General features: G+C 50.7%; 1 protein-coding gene across 8 annotated transcripts in view; it reads right to left on the reverse strand.

The window, feature by feature from the left end:
* Positions 1-17,238, reverse strand: part of SDK1 (sidekick cell adhesion molecule 1) — a 1,005,745-nt gene that overhangs the window by 386,801 nt on the left and 601,706 nt on the right. For all 8 annotated transcript variants that reach the window (XM_082429098.1, XM_082429101.1, XM_082429099.1 and 5 more), the window contains 6 exons: positions 14,826-14,909; positions 11,201-11,395; positions 8,469-8,585; positions 7,164-7,331; positions 5,090-5,192; positions 2,200-2,376 (listed from right to left, as the gene is read on the reverse strand). In XM_082429098.1, the coding sequence (XP_082285224.1) occupies positions 2,200-2,376; positions 5,090-5,192; positions 7,164-7,331; positions 8,469-8,585; positions 11,201-11,395; positions 14,826-14,909 (844 nt within the window). The remainder of the gene's footprint in view (positions 1-2,199; positions 2,377-5,089; positions 5,193-7,163; positions 7,332-8,468; positions 8,586-11,200; positions 11,396-14,825; positions 14,910-17,238) is intronic.

A 17,238-nucleotide genomic window follows, 5' to 3' on the forward strand; every position in this document is an offset into this window, starting at 1 on the left:
AGATTTGGAAGAGTGGAGTGCTTATTACACCAACAATTCACAAGGAACCACTGTCTTCCAAATCAGCTCTGTAACCAGTTGTACCTAAATTGGTTTGAATCACGAATCTGCAAGTATTTCTATATTTAGAGAGGAGATGTCTTAGCATTACACAAAGCCTATTATTTTATAGATACAGCAACGTTTGCTGAAAAATGTATTTCACTTAGAGGAAATCAAATAAGCAAATACTAGGGGAGATGTGCAAATCAGGAGAACATAAACATTGTGCAGAAGAGAAAGAGTTCGCTATACTGGAAGCACACCATTTGGCTTCTGCTGACAGAGTCTTTATGAAATGCTAACACTTATTTATGTGGTACCAATGATGGGTGATCTAAGAGTTCTCAAAGGTAGTTTAAAAATTGTGAATAGCACAGTGCATTATGTGAATTCACTGGTCATGGATGCCAACATCATCAACAATTTTTAAAAAGATCCCCACGTGAGCTACGGATGGAGGAGGAAAGCCAGCTGACCAGAGCTGAGCAAGGGTTGGCCGCCCAGCTCTCGACGGTGCGGGGAGCCCAGGGCACGTGAACATCTAAGGGAAGGTGAGGGGCGAGAGTGGAATGTCCGGGAGGATCGCCGGGGGCCTGCAACAAACACACATTCATTCAACCAACCAACGTGTATTTATTGAACGCCTAAGGTATGCCAAACACTGCCAGGCACTCAAAATGCAGAGCTGTGCCATCCTTCTACTTCAAGAGGGAAGAAGTCGCCCGCGTGATCGGTGCTGACGAGGGTGGAGCAGGTGCTGGGAAGCAGGGGAGAGACGGCCTGCATCCCGGGGGCAGGAAGGGATCCTGCGCTGATTCCCAGAGGACGGGCGCGCCCTTCAGGGGGAGGTGACAGAAGAGCCAGGCCACGCCGTGGAGGCAGCAGAGGCTGAGGTGCCCTGGAGCCCAGGAGGGCAGGAAGAGCCCAGGGTCAGCGGGTCCAGTGGCGAGAGGCAGGGTGGGGAGACCCCCGCTGATCCTCTAGGGCTGAAAGGCAACTGGGTGACCTTCGATCACAACAGGTGACTAACCCCTGCGGAGAACAAGGTCGTCCTGGGGAGAGGCCAGCCTGGAGGCAGAAGGGCACTTTCCCAGGTTCCGCAGGCCCAGCAGCCGCCTTTCTGGGCTCGCAGCTGCCCGTCATTAACCCGTCAAGTCCCACGCACGGGCTGGCGGAGAGCCGCTCGTGCAGGTGTGTGTGCAACAAACACAGGGGGCCCTGGGTGCAGCACCGAGCAAGTGTTTTTCTTTTTCCTTTTGAATTCCCTCGGCCAGGGCCTGGGGATTCAAAGGCAAATGAGACGTGCCCCTGTACTCAGAGTGTTCACAGCCTGTTTCAGGGAAGGATTTTTGCCTAGAGAAGCCTTCCTGGGTCGCAGTGGGCAGAGTCCAGTGGGAAAGACCTCTCAAGCCTCTCCAAGGCCTTTACTGATGGCCAGCGTGCCCCTGTCGACCAGCGCTGGCTGCTGCCCCGCCAGCCCTGCCCTGCTTCTCTAGTTTCGGGTTTTACTTCTGTGCGTATGGGCTGGGGGAGCATCTTGGGGGGGGCACCATTTTTAAAAAGCAGGTAAATACATGTCGGAAAAACACACTGGGTCAGCAGGCTTTTCAGCTTCCTGCCCGTGAGGGGGGAGCTGTGGGAGGATGCGCTCGAAGCACAGAGGCGGACGCAAGCAGGGGTCCCACGGCCCCCGCCCCCAGCAAGGCCCAGGTGGAGGGAACGGGCGGCAGCTCCCCGCTCCCAGGAGCTCAGCAGACGTAACGGGAAGTGCGCGTTTGCCCACAGAGAGGCAGCTGGCTTTCCTGGGAACTGGGGCAACCTGACGCTGACCGGAAGTTCTGAGGGGCATCACGTGGAAAAACGGACCTACCGTTACTTACACATGGTGTGGCAAACAGTCTATCACGATATGGGCTCAGTGGGGAGAATGGGATAAAAGGGATCAATGAGGAGGAAAACCAATAATTAAACCGTCTAAACCGAGGCTGAACACATTGTAATTTTAAGGCTACCACAGAAACCCCCACCCGGTAAGTGTGCGTGCCTGAGGCCCACGGCGGTGGCCTCTGACCGCTGGCTTGCGACCCGTCACGCGTGTTACGTGATGCTCACGTGGGGAGGGTTGACACCGTGGACATGGAGCAGCGCGATACTCACATCACCTCCAGGCGGGCTGTCCTGGAGTCGTTCCCGCCCTCGGAGATGACTCCACAGGTGTAGTCTCCAATGTCGCCCGACCACGTCTGGCTAATGAGGAGGGACCCGTCCTTCTCCACCACAATCCTGGAGCTGCCAGATGGGGTGATGACCGCGTTGTCCTTCTTCCACACGTAGCTGTGGGTCAAGCAGAGAGTCCGGAGTTAGGACCCCAGTCGCTGATCCTTCCCTGTTAAAAAGCAAGCAACTGGGACTTCCCTGGTGGCGCAGTGGTTAAGAATCCGCCTGCCAGTGCAGGAGACACGGGTTCAAGCCCTGGTCCGGGAAGATCCCACATGCCGCAGAGCAACTAAGCCCGTGAGCCACAACTACTGAGCCTACGCTCTAGAGCCCGTGAGCCACAACTACTGAGCCCACGCACCACAACTACTGAAGCCTGCACGCCTAGAGCCCATGCTCCGCAACAAGAGAAGCCACTGCAATGAGAAACCCGCACACCGCAAGGAAGAGTAGCCCCCACTCACCACAACTAGAGAAAGCCCACACACAGCAACGAAGACCCAACACAGCCATAAATAAATAAATTTATTAAAAAAAAAAAAAGCAAGCAACTGACGACCTTGTGAGTACAGTAAAAACCGCCGAACTGTGCTCTTAAAAGGGTGATATTTAATACTATGTGAATTACATCTTAAAAGAAAAAAGGAAAGTGACCAGATGTCTTGGTCACAATACAAAGATAGATGCTGAAGTTAAAACAGGACAAAAAGACAAGTGCAGACATTCGTCTGTCTTTGGGTTCAGGACGGGGAGTCTGAGGGGTCCTGACCACCCGTGTCACCACTGCAACTGTACCTCCCGCTCCTGCAGGAAGGTCCCTGGGGGACAAGAGTGTAGCCTGGGCAGGGGGCAAGGTCCCCAGGGTGTCCTCGTACACGTTTTCTTAAAATCCAGCCATTCTGGGGACTTCCCTGGTCGCAGAGTGGTTAAGAATCCGCCTTCCAATGCAGGGGACGTGAGTTTGATCCCTGATCAGGGAACTAGATCCCACATGCCGCAACTAAGAGTTCTCATGCCACAACTAAGGAGCCTGCCGGCCGCAACTAAGGAGCACACGTACTGCAACTAAGAGCCGGTGCAACCATAAATAAATAATATAATATAATATAATATAATATAATATAATATAATATAATATAATATAATATAATATAATAAAATATAATATAAATAAAAATGTTTAAAAAAAATCCAACCATTCTGACAGACTGTCCTTAAAACTGCATTTCTTTCTCTTTTAATTCTTTATGACATTTTAGCACATTTTTCTTTTCAAATGTAGACTCCACTAAGAGCCTGTCCAGCCCCTCACTAGTCACGGCTGGATGAGATCAAAGTGCTGGTTTTCCCTTCCAAAGTACTGGATTGGATTTCCAGAATGCACCCAGTTCTTTAAAGGCTTAATGCACACAGAGCACAGACATGTACAAACTGCTCCTCTGGAATTACCCCCAGACAGAGCAGGATTGTCTCCACCAGAAGGAAGTGAATCAGCTGCTCACTTGGGGAGCAGCGTTCGGCGGCCAGTGTCCCTCAGGGTCAGGTGCTCCTCGGGGCACAGGGACCCAGGACAAGGGGTGCCCCAGAGTCAGCAGCCTAACTCCTTCTCAGGAAGGAAGCTCCGATTTTGTCTGTTTAATCACACTAAAGAAGCTACAAGAAAACCACGAAGATCTGAGGGGGGTTTCTGGTGTGCCCTTAGGGTAGCAGAAAACTGGTTCCTTTGTCCTTTGTTCGGTGACACTCCCAAGTCCTTTAGAAATGAATGAATTCTTTCCTAGAATCCTAGAATTCTCCAAGTAATCTCTAACTTGTTGGCTTTTGTTTCTTTGTTTTGCATTCAACATTCTTGTAACAAAAGCAAACTTGGTTTCTGAGCTCTGGGGAAACTCCAGAGAGACAGGTAGAGATGTGGAAATTCACGATTTGTCAAACACCTGCCCAAGAAGAGTGAGAACACAGCTTGGTCTCTGAACCCAGTTAGTAACGTGTCTATATGTCAACAGCTACCTCCCTCTGCTCAGCGCGAAATGTTCCAGAAAGAAGGAGAGCATCTTGATTCTGTCATTTGGCTAACTGCATGCCTTTGGGGCAAAGGCCAGAGTGAAAATACTAGGATGACTGCATCTCTCTTTCTAGATTCATTTTCAAGGCTGGTTCTGAAAATTAAAAACTATTCTGAAAGTGACAGCCCTTTGGGAAGAAGCTCGCCACCGACAGCCAGCTGTGTCTGCTGCCGTGTGTCTACCTGGGCTGTCACGTTCTTCATCATGACCATCCCCGTCTGAGTCAAACAAAGACAGGTGTCACCACCCACTTCGTGGACCTTCACGTCCTCTGGGTCCCTTGGTTCCCTGCAGTTTCCTCTAAATGTGTTAGATAACCACGGCTGCCTTTCTTCCATGCGGAGCTCCCTCCCTCCATTACACAGTGGAGCCATCCTTGGAGTAGAGAAAATCCCTCGAGTCTAGCACAGCCCCAGCGCAAACACTGCTGAAATCCCATTCGATCCCTCTGGATTTTTCTCTCATTAAGTATCAGCCTCTGACAAGTACGTTTTACAGATAGTGTATTAACCTTGGCAGAAAAATCATGAAAAGCTGTATTGAAGTCATGAAGTGGAACATAGCTCACTGTAAATAATACATAAGGCTGGAGTGGAAAATGGGATTTGTGTGATTAATGATGGAGCCCAGAACTGTAAGATGCCGTAATCAGGGATCTGTGGCTGGAATCAAAGTTCCTGAAATTCTTCCTTCTCATCTCTACTTCAGTTCCCCAGCTCCCAGAATACTAATGAGCCCCAAACGCTGTAATTGACCGAGCTGACCGGAGAGAAGTGCGGGGGTCGTGGGTGGTCCCACAGTGCAGCGTGGCCGTGGTCCCCTTAATCACCACGCGGTCCTCTGGAGGGTTCACGATGGACGTTCGATCTGGAAAGACACAAGTCGTGACTCAGACAAGATGACGTGCCTGAGCGTTTCCTCCCTCAGGGGGTGACGAGTCGGTCATCTGACATCAAAACCTCCTAGTTTTCTCTTATCTCGGCAAAACCAGTGTACATGGAAGCACACAGAAATGTTCAGGGAATTGAAAGCAAGCCTGTTCGCCTCTCAGCTAAGGGAGACGGGCCTCCCCCAGCCCGTCTCAGGTCACCTCCGGACCTCGGACACTCCGGAAGGAAACAAGAAGGAAGATCGTATGCAGATGGTTACCAGGTTCTACATCCTGAGGAGAAGTCTGGATTCTTTCCCCAGATTATCAACATTCTGGTAATTTCTACTGTCTACACAGTACGTCATGACTTTGCAAAGTGCTTTCATTTATTCTGTTTTACTTAATCCTCACAACAATCTTGTGAGGGTTGTGATAATCCTTCTCCCAGAGATCAGGAAGGAAAACCGATACTCAGAAGTACAGGGTCTTGCCTGATGCCACGAGGCCAGTAAGCAGCGGGGCCTGGTGCTACGTGCAGGCCTGCAAGATCGTCCAGACCTGCGGCCACCCGACACTCCACAGCTGCCAGAACCAAGGCCCCGGAGACGGCCCTGTGGTGTGTGTCCCCACGCTGCACGCCTCTCAGGAGGGCGCTGCTCTGGCACCAGGAAAGGAGACGGAACTTGGAGCCACGAGACTGGGTTCAGGGCCCAGCCCAACGGCTTACCAGGGGGGCATCCAGAGACACGCCTCTGAGCTTATTAGTTTTCTTGTCTATGAAAGGGGGTGCTGCGTTCACTCACGCTGGGACAGAACAGAGTAGGTGACGCCTGGGAAGACCCCTGCAGGCCACACAGCGTAGCACCAACCAGTCTAGCGCTATTATAGTTCTGAATCTCAGCAGATCCACACAATTTTCCGGTGAGTGACCTACAGAGATGCAGACATCAGTTTTCCACAAGATTTTAAATTTACGGTTAAGTTTTGGGGACACTGGATGAATCAGATGTGGTTGATAGAATAGACCACCAAATGGAACAAAACCTCTTTTTTAGTGCTTCACAATATTGGGAGGATTTGGATTCATTCCTTTTAAACTTGTGATATTTTTAGAACACCCAATAAATGAGAAAGGGTCATTTATCAAAGCGGACACCAACTATATCATAGGAAACGCTAAGCAGATACGAAATAAAGCACAACAATTTAGTCTTTCCTCAAGGATGGTATTTTAACAAATTATTCACTCAGGCAATTTAAAAATTTCTCTCCTCATATGGATGGCTTTACAAAAATCTATTAGTGAGCACTGACTGTCTCTTGCTTTTTTGAACAATAATTTTTTAGTAATATAGATATGGATGAAGCAGAGAGAGAAAAGTTTATCAGCCAGTGAAGCTAAATACTTGGTAATCCAATCCTTATGTTCTGGAAAACAATTTATTCTGCATTTCAGAAACCCGTGTTATAGATAAAATAAAGAGAAACAAAAGCTGGAGGAACCACAAAGATCCTTCAGTTCACTCCTAACATATAGGAAACATCCATATTTAATATATGAGGAATGTTTTAGTTGGCTATAATGATAGTATAGAAAAAATGCTTTCTCTGGGATTTTCATTCTTGGTCCACTTTTCTTATGTGATGCTTATAAGATTAGCCAACCTATCGTTTTTTTTTATTTGAGCTAGTTTTTGGGGTAATATCCCTACTCTACTGAGGTTAAAAAGTTAATCCTTTATCTCTCCTGAAACGCCCCCATTAAATCTTTGAATACATTTTCTAATTATTCATTTAGAAGCTAAAAAATTAATTACTCAACAGATTTCTCCAAATTAGTTGTAAAAATAATGATTCCCCTTTGATTGGATTAGCGAGTCCAAGGGCATATTGACATCCCCAAGCACAGACGACACGCTGATTAAACCGTTATTAACAGAGAGCTCCGCACGGGCTGTGGTCCTTACTCCACACGGTGAGCGTGGCAGACGCGTTCAGGGAACCCTCGGAGTTGGCTGCACAGCAGGTGTAGTTACCAGCATCCTGGATTAAGACAGGGGTGATCTGCAGACCCCCAGACTCAAGGAGCATGAACCTGGGAATCTGCACGGAGCCGCTGGCCAGAATGCGGTTTCCTGAGGACGACAGACAAAACAGCAACGTGAGGACTGCGACGTTCGAGAGAAGGTAATGCTCTGGCCGCACCCAAGAAAATAATGTGAGGAAATAATCAGAAGAAAGTGGAAACTTTATGCACAAAAGTAACCAAAGCAGTTTGCTTTAGCGTTAACTAGAATAACAGAAACCAAGAACATCCTAATCGTCCAATATTGAGAGATTTGGTTAGACAAATTATGATCCATGTATGTGATTGTTTCCTTTGGGTGACTGATTTTGAGTTTTCTTTATATGTGTATGCATTTGAAAAGTTTCTCTACAAAGCCATTATTACATTCTAAATCAGGAAAGACAAAAAGAAAATATATAAAATGAAAGAACCCTTCTTTCTGATTAATCTGTAGCTTCCCAGACCTTTATGTCTACAAGCCACGGCCCCAGTGCACGAGTCATACCTTTGAGAGTTGGGAAGCCACCGAGTGGTTTTCTGGGAGTGAAAAAAGATGTAAGTTTTGAAGTTTCACCCAGATACAGCCCACTAAGCGTGACCAGTTAATCTATGAGGATGAACCCAACTCAGCCGGGGTTTGTTAAGGACAGACTATGTGTGCTGTTCATTTAGTGGCAGGTGTGCTGAACGTGTAGACAGGGCTGCAGGGGAGCTGCAAAGAGCCCGAGATGTGACACCACTCTTCACAGGAACTGATACTACAGTCGGATTAAGAGCGCCACACACGTCAAACTGCTGAGGATGCAAGCGATCCTGTGCTAGAGCAGCTTTCTTAGAAATGAAGGCGGATGTAGTCTTAACTGTGAATATTACCAAGGAAGCACGCCTTCATTCACAAAGGGGAAGCTGCAGCTGAAATCCAGAGCCCGTCAGGCCCGGGGCACCCGGTGAAGGGCTTGACGGAGGAAAGCGCCGTTCACACGGTGTACAGAAATGTGCTTCCTCTTCTAGGCTGTGAGCTGCACAATAAGGGGTCTTGCTCGTCTGACCCCTCCCCGTGCCCCTAGCATCGGCCCCGGTGGGTGCTCAGTCAATGGTATTTTACTCTTTACCGAACGAATGAGTGAGAATAACAAACACAACGCGGGGCCGCTGGGCTCGCTTCCTGCGTTGGCCGCGCCCTCCAGCGGATGCGGGCGCCTACCTCTCCTCCACGCGATGGCCGGCCTGGGAGCCCCGGACACCGCACAGCTCAGGACGGCTGTCGCCCCGTCGGTAACCGTGGTGTCCGCCGGAAGCTGGGTGAAGGCTGGGGCGACATCTAGGCAGAGGAGGTGAACAGTGAAATACTCAGTGCGTCGTCCCTCGGAAACGCTCAAGCCAGCCTGGTGGAGTTGGCCACGTGGGCTTTTACAGAACTAATCACAGAGATGACTGAGCGATAAAAAAATGAAAACCTTTCAGCAAGACTACAGCCCTCCACTACCCGTCTCCCAGGAAGCACCTATCTTTGTTTACAGCCTAAAGAGAAATACAGTCTTGTGACGTAATGGACACACAAGTGGGGAAGAGCAGGAAGAACTGTTTCTGACCAACGTTAAAGAGGAGAGAGATGTTTATTTAGATAAATCAAACAAGCTGCTTTCATTATGTAAAAAAAATAGAAAAAGCTCATTTCTGAATATCCTACATCGCCCTGAAGATGACACTTTGACACTACCTAGGATCCGTTCTGAAAGTTAAAACAACCAGATTCCAAGGGCTTCAGGGAAGAATTCCTGGGGGGAGCGTTGGGTCTTCCTGTTCACGGGGGACCGCCCGGGCCTCCGGCTCCAGCAGCCCCGAGTCAGAGCCAGGAAGACAGAGGCAGCTCGGGCCGGCTTCGGGGAGGGCTCCGCTGGCTCTGCACTACTTTGAGAAAGATTAAGCCGGAACCCCTGAGTCCCAGCTGTGACTCGCATCGCCCAAATCCTGTGTAGGGGCCCCTGGGGTGCCTGGGCCCATGCCCCCGGGGCAGGAGCGGGCAGGCCCAGTGGACCCCGGGGCAGCCACCCGCCTCTGCCCTCCCTCCCCACTGGGCGTCCACCTCTGGTGTGAACCCCTGGATGACCTGGGGGCCCCCCAACTGGTCTCTTCTGCTCGTCCCCTCATTGTCACCCCTACACCAGGTGCGGAGGCCCTGTGAAAGCTTCGGACGATGCACGGCCAGTGCCCACCTCAGAGCCGCGAAGGCCCCGCTCACCCGTGCTCGTCGTCAGCGCCCTTGTGCCCGCACACACCGGGGCCGCCTTGTCCCCCCACGCGTCTGTCGGGCACCTGCAGCGCCCACCTCCACCGCGCCTCTCCAAGGCTCCGCAGGGCAGGCCCCTCCCCACCTGCAGGCCTCACTCCAGTAAGAACCTCTCAACTCAGAGAACCCACCCCGCCCCGCCCGCCCTCTAAAGGGGCTTCCCTGGCCGCTCTGGGCCTCACCTAGGCTTCCTCTGTGGGGCCCTCACCGCCCTCTGCCATCTCTCCCCTCCCCCAGGACCCTCCGTCCTGGAAGCACGGGAACCTCTTCTTCACGGCGTCCTCTTAGCTCTGTCCCCGAGCCTCACGGGCCCGGAATAACTGACACAGATGCTCAATAAACGTTTGTTAAGTGAACGAATAAATACTGATTGTTTTACACACTATTTTTCTTTCATTAAAAGTACTTTAATTAAAAAAAAAAAATCCATTTTGCCAAACCCTGTACTTACAAAACAGATATGCAGCATTATCACCATCACGTATTTATTTGTTCACCCTCCAGTTGTCATGGTAACCAGGTTAAGTAGCACTTTCATTTAAATTTCCAAACCGATCCTCCTAAGAATGCTGTGAACTGGGTTGGGTTGGTTCCATTTTGAAAAGAAAACTGAGGCTGAGAGAAATCAGGTGATCTGCCCTGGGTCTCTCCCGAGAGCAGGGTCCGCGAACAACCAGCCCGGGCCAAATCCAGCCCGTCCCTGCTTTTGTAAACGGAGTTCTATGGAACAGCCACGTCTGCTCAGAATCGCGTGCCGCCTGCAGGCTACGACAGCACGGTGAGGAGCAGCAAGAGAAACCACGGCCTTCAAAGGCGAAAACAGGCACCACCCGGCTTCTCACAGAAAAAGCCTGCCCATCCCTGCCCTACAGCACCCTGGCCCACGATTCCAAACAGGCTTAAATAATGCTAATGGATCAAAACTCAGTTTCTGGCTCAAGTCCCCAGTATTATTTCTGCTGCTTGAAGTGATACTGGTTTCCTATGCTCCACAACGCAGGGGGAATTTGACCCCCGGCCAAGATTGGAGGAAATGACCCCTAGTTCACCAAAACATATGCATGAATATTTCAGGATTGGGTCGGTCCCTTCCTAGTTCTGGCTGACAAGAGCCACTGGCCACGCACACGCTGACCAGTTGGCTTTCTCTGACAGCTCTCAGCATTTTGCTTCCAAAAGGGCAAACATGAGAGGTAGAGTTCCCTAATCACTAAACTCTACTTCGTTTTAGAAGAACAACATTACGACTATGGGAGATTAAAGAGAAAACCCACAAATATAATAAAAACCTTTACCTTTACTTTATTTTTCAGAGTGCCAAAGTATTTCTGTTACTGGGACAATAAAAGAAAGTCACAAAAGAACTATAATTGTTCGATAAAACTAAAATAGAGAATGAATATAAAAAATGGAAAAAAGGTCAAAAGAAAAGGACTAGGGACAAGGTGCTCACTTAACAGTCTTTCTAGTTCCGTCCAGAAAGGTGGGGGTTTGTCCCTATGTCTCAATAAAGCAGCGTGTTCAAGTGCTGGGGAAATCAAGGCTCCAGAGGGGCAGGGAGCTCGGACTGAACAGACACTGGCATTTTCTGACACGTCCATGGGCCGAGGACTGGGAAGCCCGGCTCTGCAGGGCGTAGTACTCACTGGTGACGTCCAGGTAGGTGTAGGTCTGGACCTCCCCGCCCTCGTTACTGGCGAAGCACTGGAAGATTCCTGAGTCCTCCGGACGCAGCTTCTGGACGCGCAGGCCTCCACTTGACAGCACTTGGTATCGAGGGTTCTGGAGCTTGTTGATGGAGACCGCGTCCTTGAACCACCGGAGGGTGGGAAGAGGGGCCCCTGTGTAGAAGTGAAACAAAAATCATTAAGTTTCGAGAATTCCTTACGTGAGGACTAAATGGTGGTATTTCAACCGGCATTTTCTCATCTAGTCGTCCCTCCAAGCACCCCGTGAGGCGTCATTTTTCTCATCGTATGTGAAGATGGGGAGGGAGAGGCCCAAAGGGAGTGGCGGGGGGCGGCTGCAGACCCTTCTGGCTCTTCCCATGGCCTGTGCTCTTGCCCAGACGGTTCTGGCTGCGACTGACCTCAGACAGGGCTGGGAGGAAGGTCTCTGCCTCTGCCGCTCGGGCTCGGGGAAGGGTCACCAGGCGGAGACAGGTGGGCCCCCTCCCCCCGCCGACTGTGCCATTGGGCAGAGCACTCAACCCCTCCTTGTCCCTGTAGGGAACAAGGGTCACAGCGACCTCAAAGGTGGCTGTGAAGCTTAACTGGGTCAGGATATGAGTACCTCCTGGGGCCCGGCCCATGGCGTGAGCTCAGTGGATGGCACCGCTCGCTGCTCTGCATCACAACTAACGACAGCACTAACACGCGCCACCTTGGCAACGCCTCCGTCTAAGGAGCGGGCTATCGCTGACCACCCGCGCGTGCGCTGTGCTGGGGGAGCGATTGCTTAGGGAAAGGCATAAGCACAGGAGATGCATCTGGTTCAGGCTGAGGAGACACGAGAGGTCCAAGCTGGGGCTGCAGGAAAAGTCACCTTGGCCCCTGAGACCAGCGCGGGTGCAGCAGATGAGGAGGAGGGTGCAGGGCGCCCCCGACCCTGTACCCAAGAGCGGAGTGAGCCGAGATCACAGCCAAGACTTCGACCAAGAGGGCGAGGGTCACGCCGAGGCTCCGTGCTCAGCTGCCCCGCCTGGGTGCCCCTTCCTCATCCTGATGATGTTACAAGGAAGACCCAGGCCTCCAGGCCGTGAGACTGGAGCTGCTCACGGTCTCGCCACCTGGAAGGAGGTTGAGGTTGGGGTCGGATGGGGCGTAGGCGGCGGACAAGGTCACTGGGGCAGAACCCAGGTTGGTGACGAAGGGACTGTCCTTAGCCCGGGAGCACGAGGGCCTCTGCTGCTCGCCCCCCAACTGGGTGTGGTCAGTGCAGGTAACCAGGCGGTGACGCACTGTCTCCTGGTGGCCTCGCTGCGTGGGACACACCGGGCTCCTCCTCTTGGTGGCTTTTCCGGGAGCCTTGAGGAACCAGCTGAGGGAAGACTGCTTCCGTTCTCCTTCTTCCTAAACCTGAGCAGGGTCAGGTTACCCAGGGGGGTAGACAAGAGAGCCCGTCCAAGGAACGAGACCACGGCACTCAAGACAAGAGTTCTGGGCCCTGGGGGGCACAGTGTGTTTGTTGTGGCCCTGCGGGAAGTGCAGAACGTCTGGGCTTATTTCTAGATCTCAGATGGCGCTGTGCCTCAGTTTCCCTAATTAGAAAATGAATTTCAATAAAATATCTTGATGTGATTCATGTTGAAAGGCACACGCAAATCCCTTGACTTAAGATGCTATGTAGGTATAAGATGTCTTCTTTAATAAATAAAGTTAATGTCGTGGAATATTTCGAGAGAATGTATTCTCAGATTCTGTTCTTTGCCTAAATTATGTTTCCTGTCACTTTTCATTAAATCAGGAAATTAAAAAAAATCCATTGCAAGGTAAAAGCATAAGCAATCCACGTAAAATCTCATAATAGCAATTACATGATGTAGCTTTCATAAAGAATAACCACTTCGCATGCTGCTATAGTTGCATTGTCAAAAGAAAGAAGTAAATTATATGATGGCAAGGCAAGGCTGAAAGAGCCGTTCAGTGTATATTTATAAGCGTGTACTTAACAAGCAGTTTACTCTGCAGAAATCATGCCAGAAAAGCAACCTCTTGTCAAGGGGAGAGCCTAACATTGTCATTTATTGAAAAATAATTGTTAGTGTATAGGGAACTAGGAGTATTTCTATTTTGGGGCAATTTAATGTCATAAACAGAAATCTTATCCCCACAGTATTGCAGATTCTCGTTTCTAAAATATAAGCACTCTAAATATTTTGTAGCTTCACTTTCACAGAGTTGTTGGCCTTAAAAAGCGGGGGTGTTTATAGAGAAGAGAGAACAATGCAGCCACAGTAAGGCAAAGAGTTCCGCTTGAAATTCACAGGACTCTTCTCATTGCTGTCTTCTCCCGCCCTGAGCCCGAGCAGCGGAGAAGAGAAGCAGAGCAGGGGTGGAGACTGCACCCTGGGATCTGGCGGGACTGGGAACCAGAACCACTAAGGAAATGGCGCTTCCGGGCGGCAGCAGCTGTTGCAGAGGCTCCGTGGATGGAGGGGAGGGGAGGGGGCTCCTGGCTGGACGCCCCTCCCTACGCTGACCCTCAGCACGGTCCTGAGCGGCACCCCCACTCCTTCCCAGAAATGGAAAGGGCCCTGCACAGCGGTGGTACCTGTTCCGAGTCCCAGGGCCTTGGCTCTCGGGGTCCAGGACGAAGCACTGGCTTTGGAGCTGGTGCCTGGGGCTTTGGATCCCGTCTCCACCAACACGTGGCCTGAGGCAGGCCGCCTGTCCAGGGCTCAGTGAGCAGCGCCCCGGCGCCAGACCGCGGGTGGAGCGGAAGGTGTCTCCTTCATTGTCCTGACTGCGCCTTGAGCGCGTTACTTAGCTTTGCTTCTTAAGGGGCGTTTTCCCACGTATAGAGGGGCGTAACGATCTCTCTCTTACGCAGCTGTCCTGAAGATTCACAGAACTGTTACGAATCCTCACCCGCCTCACAAGCTCTTAGAAGAAAAACCCCACCCTTAAGATGAACAGGTGTTAACATAAAGGGTCCTTTTCCTCACTTGACAATCTCCAGAGGACTCGTGAAGTTTTGTTTATGAAATTGCCGTGGACAGCCTGTCTCTGTCGGGCGTTTAGCGTAACTACTTGCATGTTGGACACGAAATGGGAACAGTGGGCAACAAGGGGTCAAGGCTCTCGGGACAAGAGGCAGAATTCCCTGAGTGACAAAGGGAAAGTCGACTCAAAGCTGAAAGGGGGGAAAAACAGAAGATTTCCTATCCAAGAAGTTAAAACAATCTCTCTTCTCTCAAGTGGGCGTGGTCACCAGTCTCGCTCACCCCGTGGATGAGAATGAACTTCCTGCCCCAAGTCTTAGGGGTCGCGCGCTTGCAGAATCAGAGCCTTTGAAGGGAGTCAAGGGGACAGGACTTCGTCTCTCTCTGTTGGGATGGACAGGGTAAGGCTTCCTTGCTGTTCCCTTGGGGAAATATTACCCCTGCTTTGCAGGTTACACGCCCAGCAACTGAGTTCTACTGCACGCCAGCGGCCCCGTTTCTAATCGTCACAGTCCACCTGTCGCTATCCAGAGGACGGCTCTGCCCTGGAGATGCCATTTCTGTTCCTCCACCACGTCGCTGCTTGCCCTGTGGCTCCCCGCACTCACCCATGGCTCCACACACGATGTCCACGGTTTCTTCTACTTCCACTAAAATCCGGCTCTCGGGTTCCTCGGTAAAATACGGTGGCTCTTTAAACAAGAAAAAACCAAAACAGCCCGTAAGCTAAAGAGGTATATTTCAGAAGACCCTTACAGCCTACAAGAGTTTGAGCTCCTTTTAAAAACTATTTTTGAAAACTTCATTAGTTACCATCGTGCACACAGACTCAGAATTCGGTGCGCAGAGGCCAAAGGCAATTTATAGTCTAAGGTTTTGGAAAGCAAATTACTACTCAGGGCAATGGCTACTTTTCAGTTTATGGGCTTGAATAATGGAATATCTTAATTCACATTTTAGAAGGACTATCCCATGAGGTTCATAAAGGTTTATATTTACAGCACAGTATTTTATAATCTAGTTTGCTTCAGTATCTAAACTAAACAACAACTCAGGAAGCATGTCAAATAAAGCACCACAGACAGGCACCCAGCCTGTTTCAGGGAACAGGGCAGCCTATTAACATATTTTTTAAAGTCTTAGCAGTTCTTCTTCTCCAAAATATAGATTTAATACTTCAGTGGAATGCAAAATAATAGCTAAGAGAAGAAAGAAAATGGGCCTCTCATCCATCTTCAGTAGCAAAGGAAACCCAACCACTTGCATATCTCCAGACACCCTGCTTGCCCGCCTGCTCAACAGCAAAAAAAGCAGTGGTTGTATTAAACAATGAATTTCCTTGGAGGCTAAACTGCAATATTTTTCTCAGTTTATTCAGCAGGAATTCAACGGTGGCACGGCCAAGTTCGAGGAGTATTAAGGTAGTAGTGATTTCATTATCATGATAACAAAGGGCCGTTGTATTCACTTTCCGTGTGATAATTTCCAGGCGCTGTCTTCCAGAGTTGTTTATTTCCACTGTAATTGTGTTGAATGTGGATACTATAGCTTGGCCTGCCTCTTGTATTGACTATATCTTTAAAACAGGGTGGGACCTAAAAGACGAAAAAGAGAAATGAAAACTTAGCATTTCAAGGAGATGATTAAGGAGACAAGGCTGAAGGCTCCTCACTGGAAGCAGTCAGGTATCAATCCTGCAATAACCTGCATCGCTCAAGCAGAAACAATCTGCTGAAGGAACCAGTCTGGCTGAGGCCACAGCTGCAAATTCACTAGACGGAGGCAGATTCTCCACTTAGTTGTGTGTGTATAGAGACCAGGCCTCAAGAAATACTGCAGAGAGCCCATGTCTCTTTTTCAAGCTGGTCTTCATCGCACACTCCTGCGTGCACACTCACGTGTGCACATTCAGCCGCGTCTCCTGCGTCCATAACAACGACAACAGCGTTGCTTATGCTCTAACTACACAGCAGAGGCACCCTGCCAAGGCCCTGGTGTGCAGGTCACGCCTCATTTTCATCAGCACATGCTGAAGTTGATATCTACCCCTGTGGTCCGGTTAAAGGGATGCGAGGGGAAAGGAAAAGAACTAAGCTCAAGCACCAACACCTGCTGTGACGGATCACAGGTTTCCTTTCTTAACTTACACATCTTATTTTGAGATCAGTGGAGAGTCCCACGCATTTGTAATAAATAATAGAGATCCCTCATGTCCTTTACTCAGTTTCCCTCAGCGGGGACATCTTGCAGAAACTATAGTCCAACCAAGATGCTGACAGTGAAACGTGTAGCCTGTTGTATTCAACGTCCCCCCGCCGCCCCCCCGTCTTGGTTGTTCTCGTGTGTACGACTCGTGCAGGTCTGTGCACCCACACCACGGTCAAGATGCAGAACGGGTCCACCACCACCAGCCTCCTCCACACTGCCCTTCTGTAACCATGCCCACCCCAAGGTCCCATCCTGAACCTCTGGCAACCACGCATCTGCTCTCCATCTCTATAATTCTGTCCTTTCAAGAACGTTACATAAATGGAATGCTACAGTATGTAACCTTTGGAACTGGCTTTTTCCACCCAGCATACTTCCCCCGAGATTCTTCCAAGAGGAGTCACACTTCGGTGGGAAGAAGACATACCTATAGATGCTCAGCGTCTACAGGGCCAGACAATTCCCGAGGCGCTGATTGCGGGTGCTGTCGGGCACCCTGGCCGACGTCCCGGGGCTGCGCTCCCTTGCCCTGCAGTGCCCAGGTCTTCCCCAAGCGCTGGGGAGGAAGCCCCCAGGGCCAGAGACAACGGGCCCCCCTCACATGGTGACCTGAGGCTGGACCGAGCTGACTGAAGGCCCGGCTCTGGGACTGCAGGTGCCTTAGGGACCCCCGGGCCTGCTCAGGGCGGCTCCTCCGCGAGCCCCGTCATCCCCGCCCAGCCAGTTCCCCGGGGCGCCCGGCACGGGCTCACGGCTCCGTACCCTCTGTGGCCCTGAGCTCAGGGCTGCCAGGCTCCCTGGCGCGTCCCGTCG

The sequence above is a fragment of the Balaenoptera physalus genome (assembly GCF_965194825.1).
Source record: "Balaenoptera physalus genome assembly, chromosome: 16".
NCBI lineage: Eukaryota > Metazoa > Chordata > Mammalia > Artiodactyla > Balaenopteridae > Balaenoptera > Balaenoptera physalus.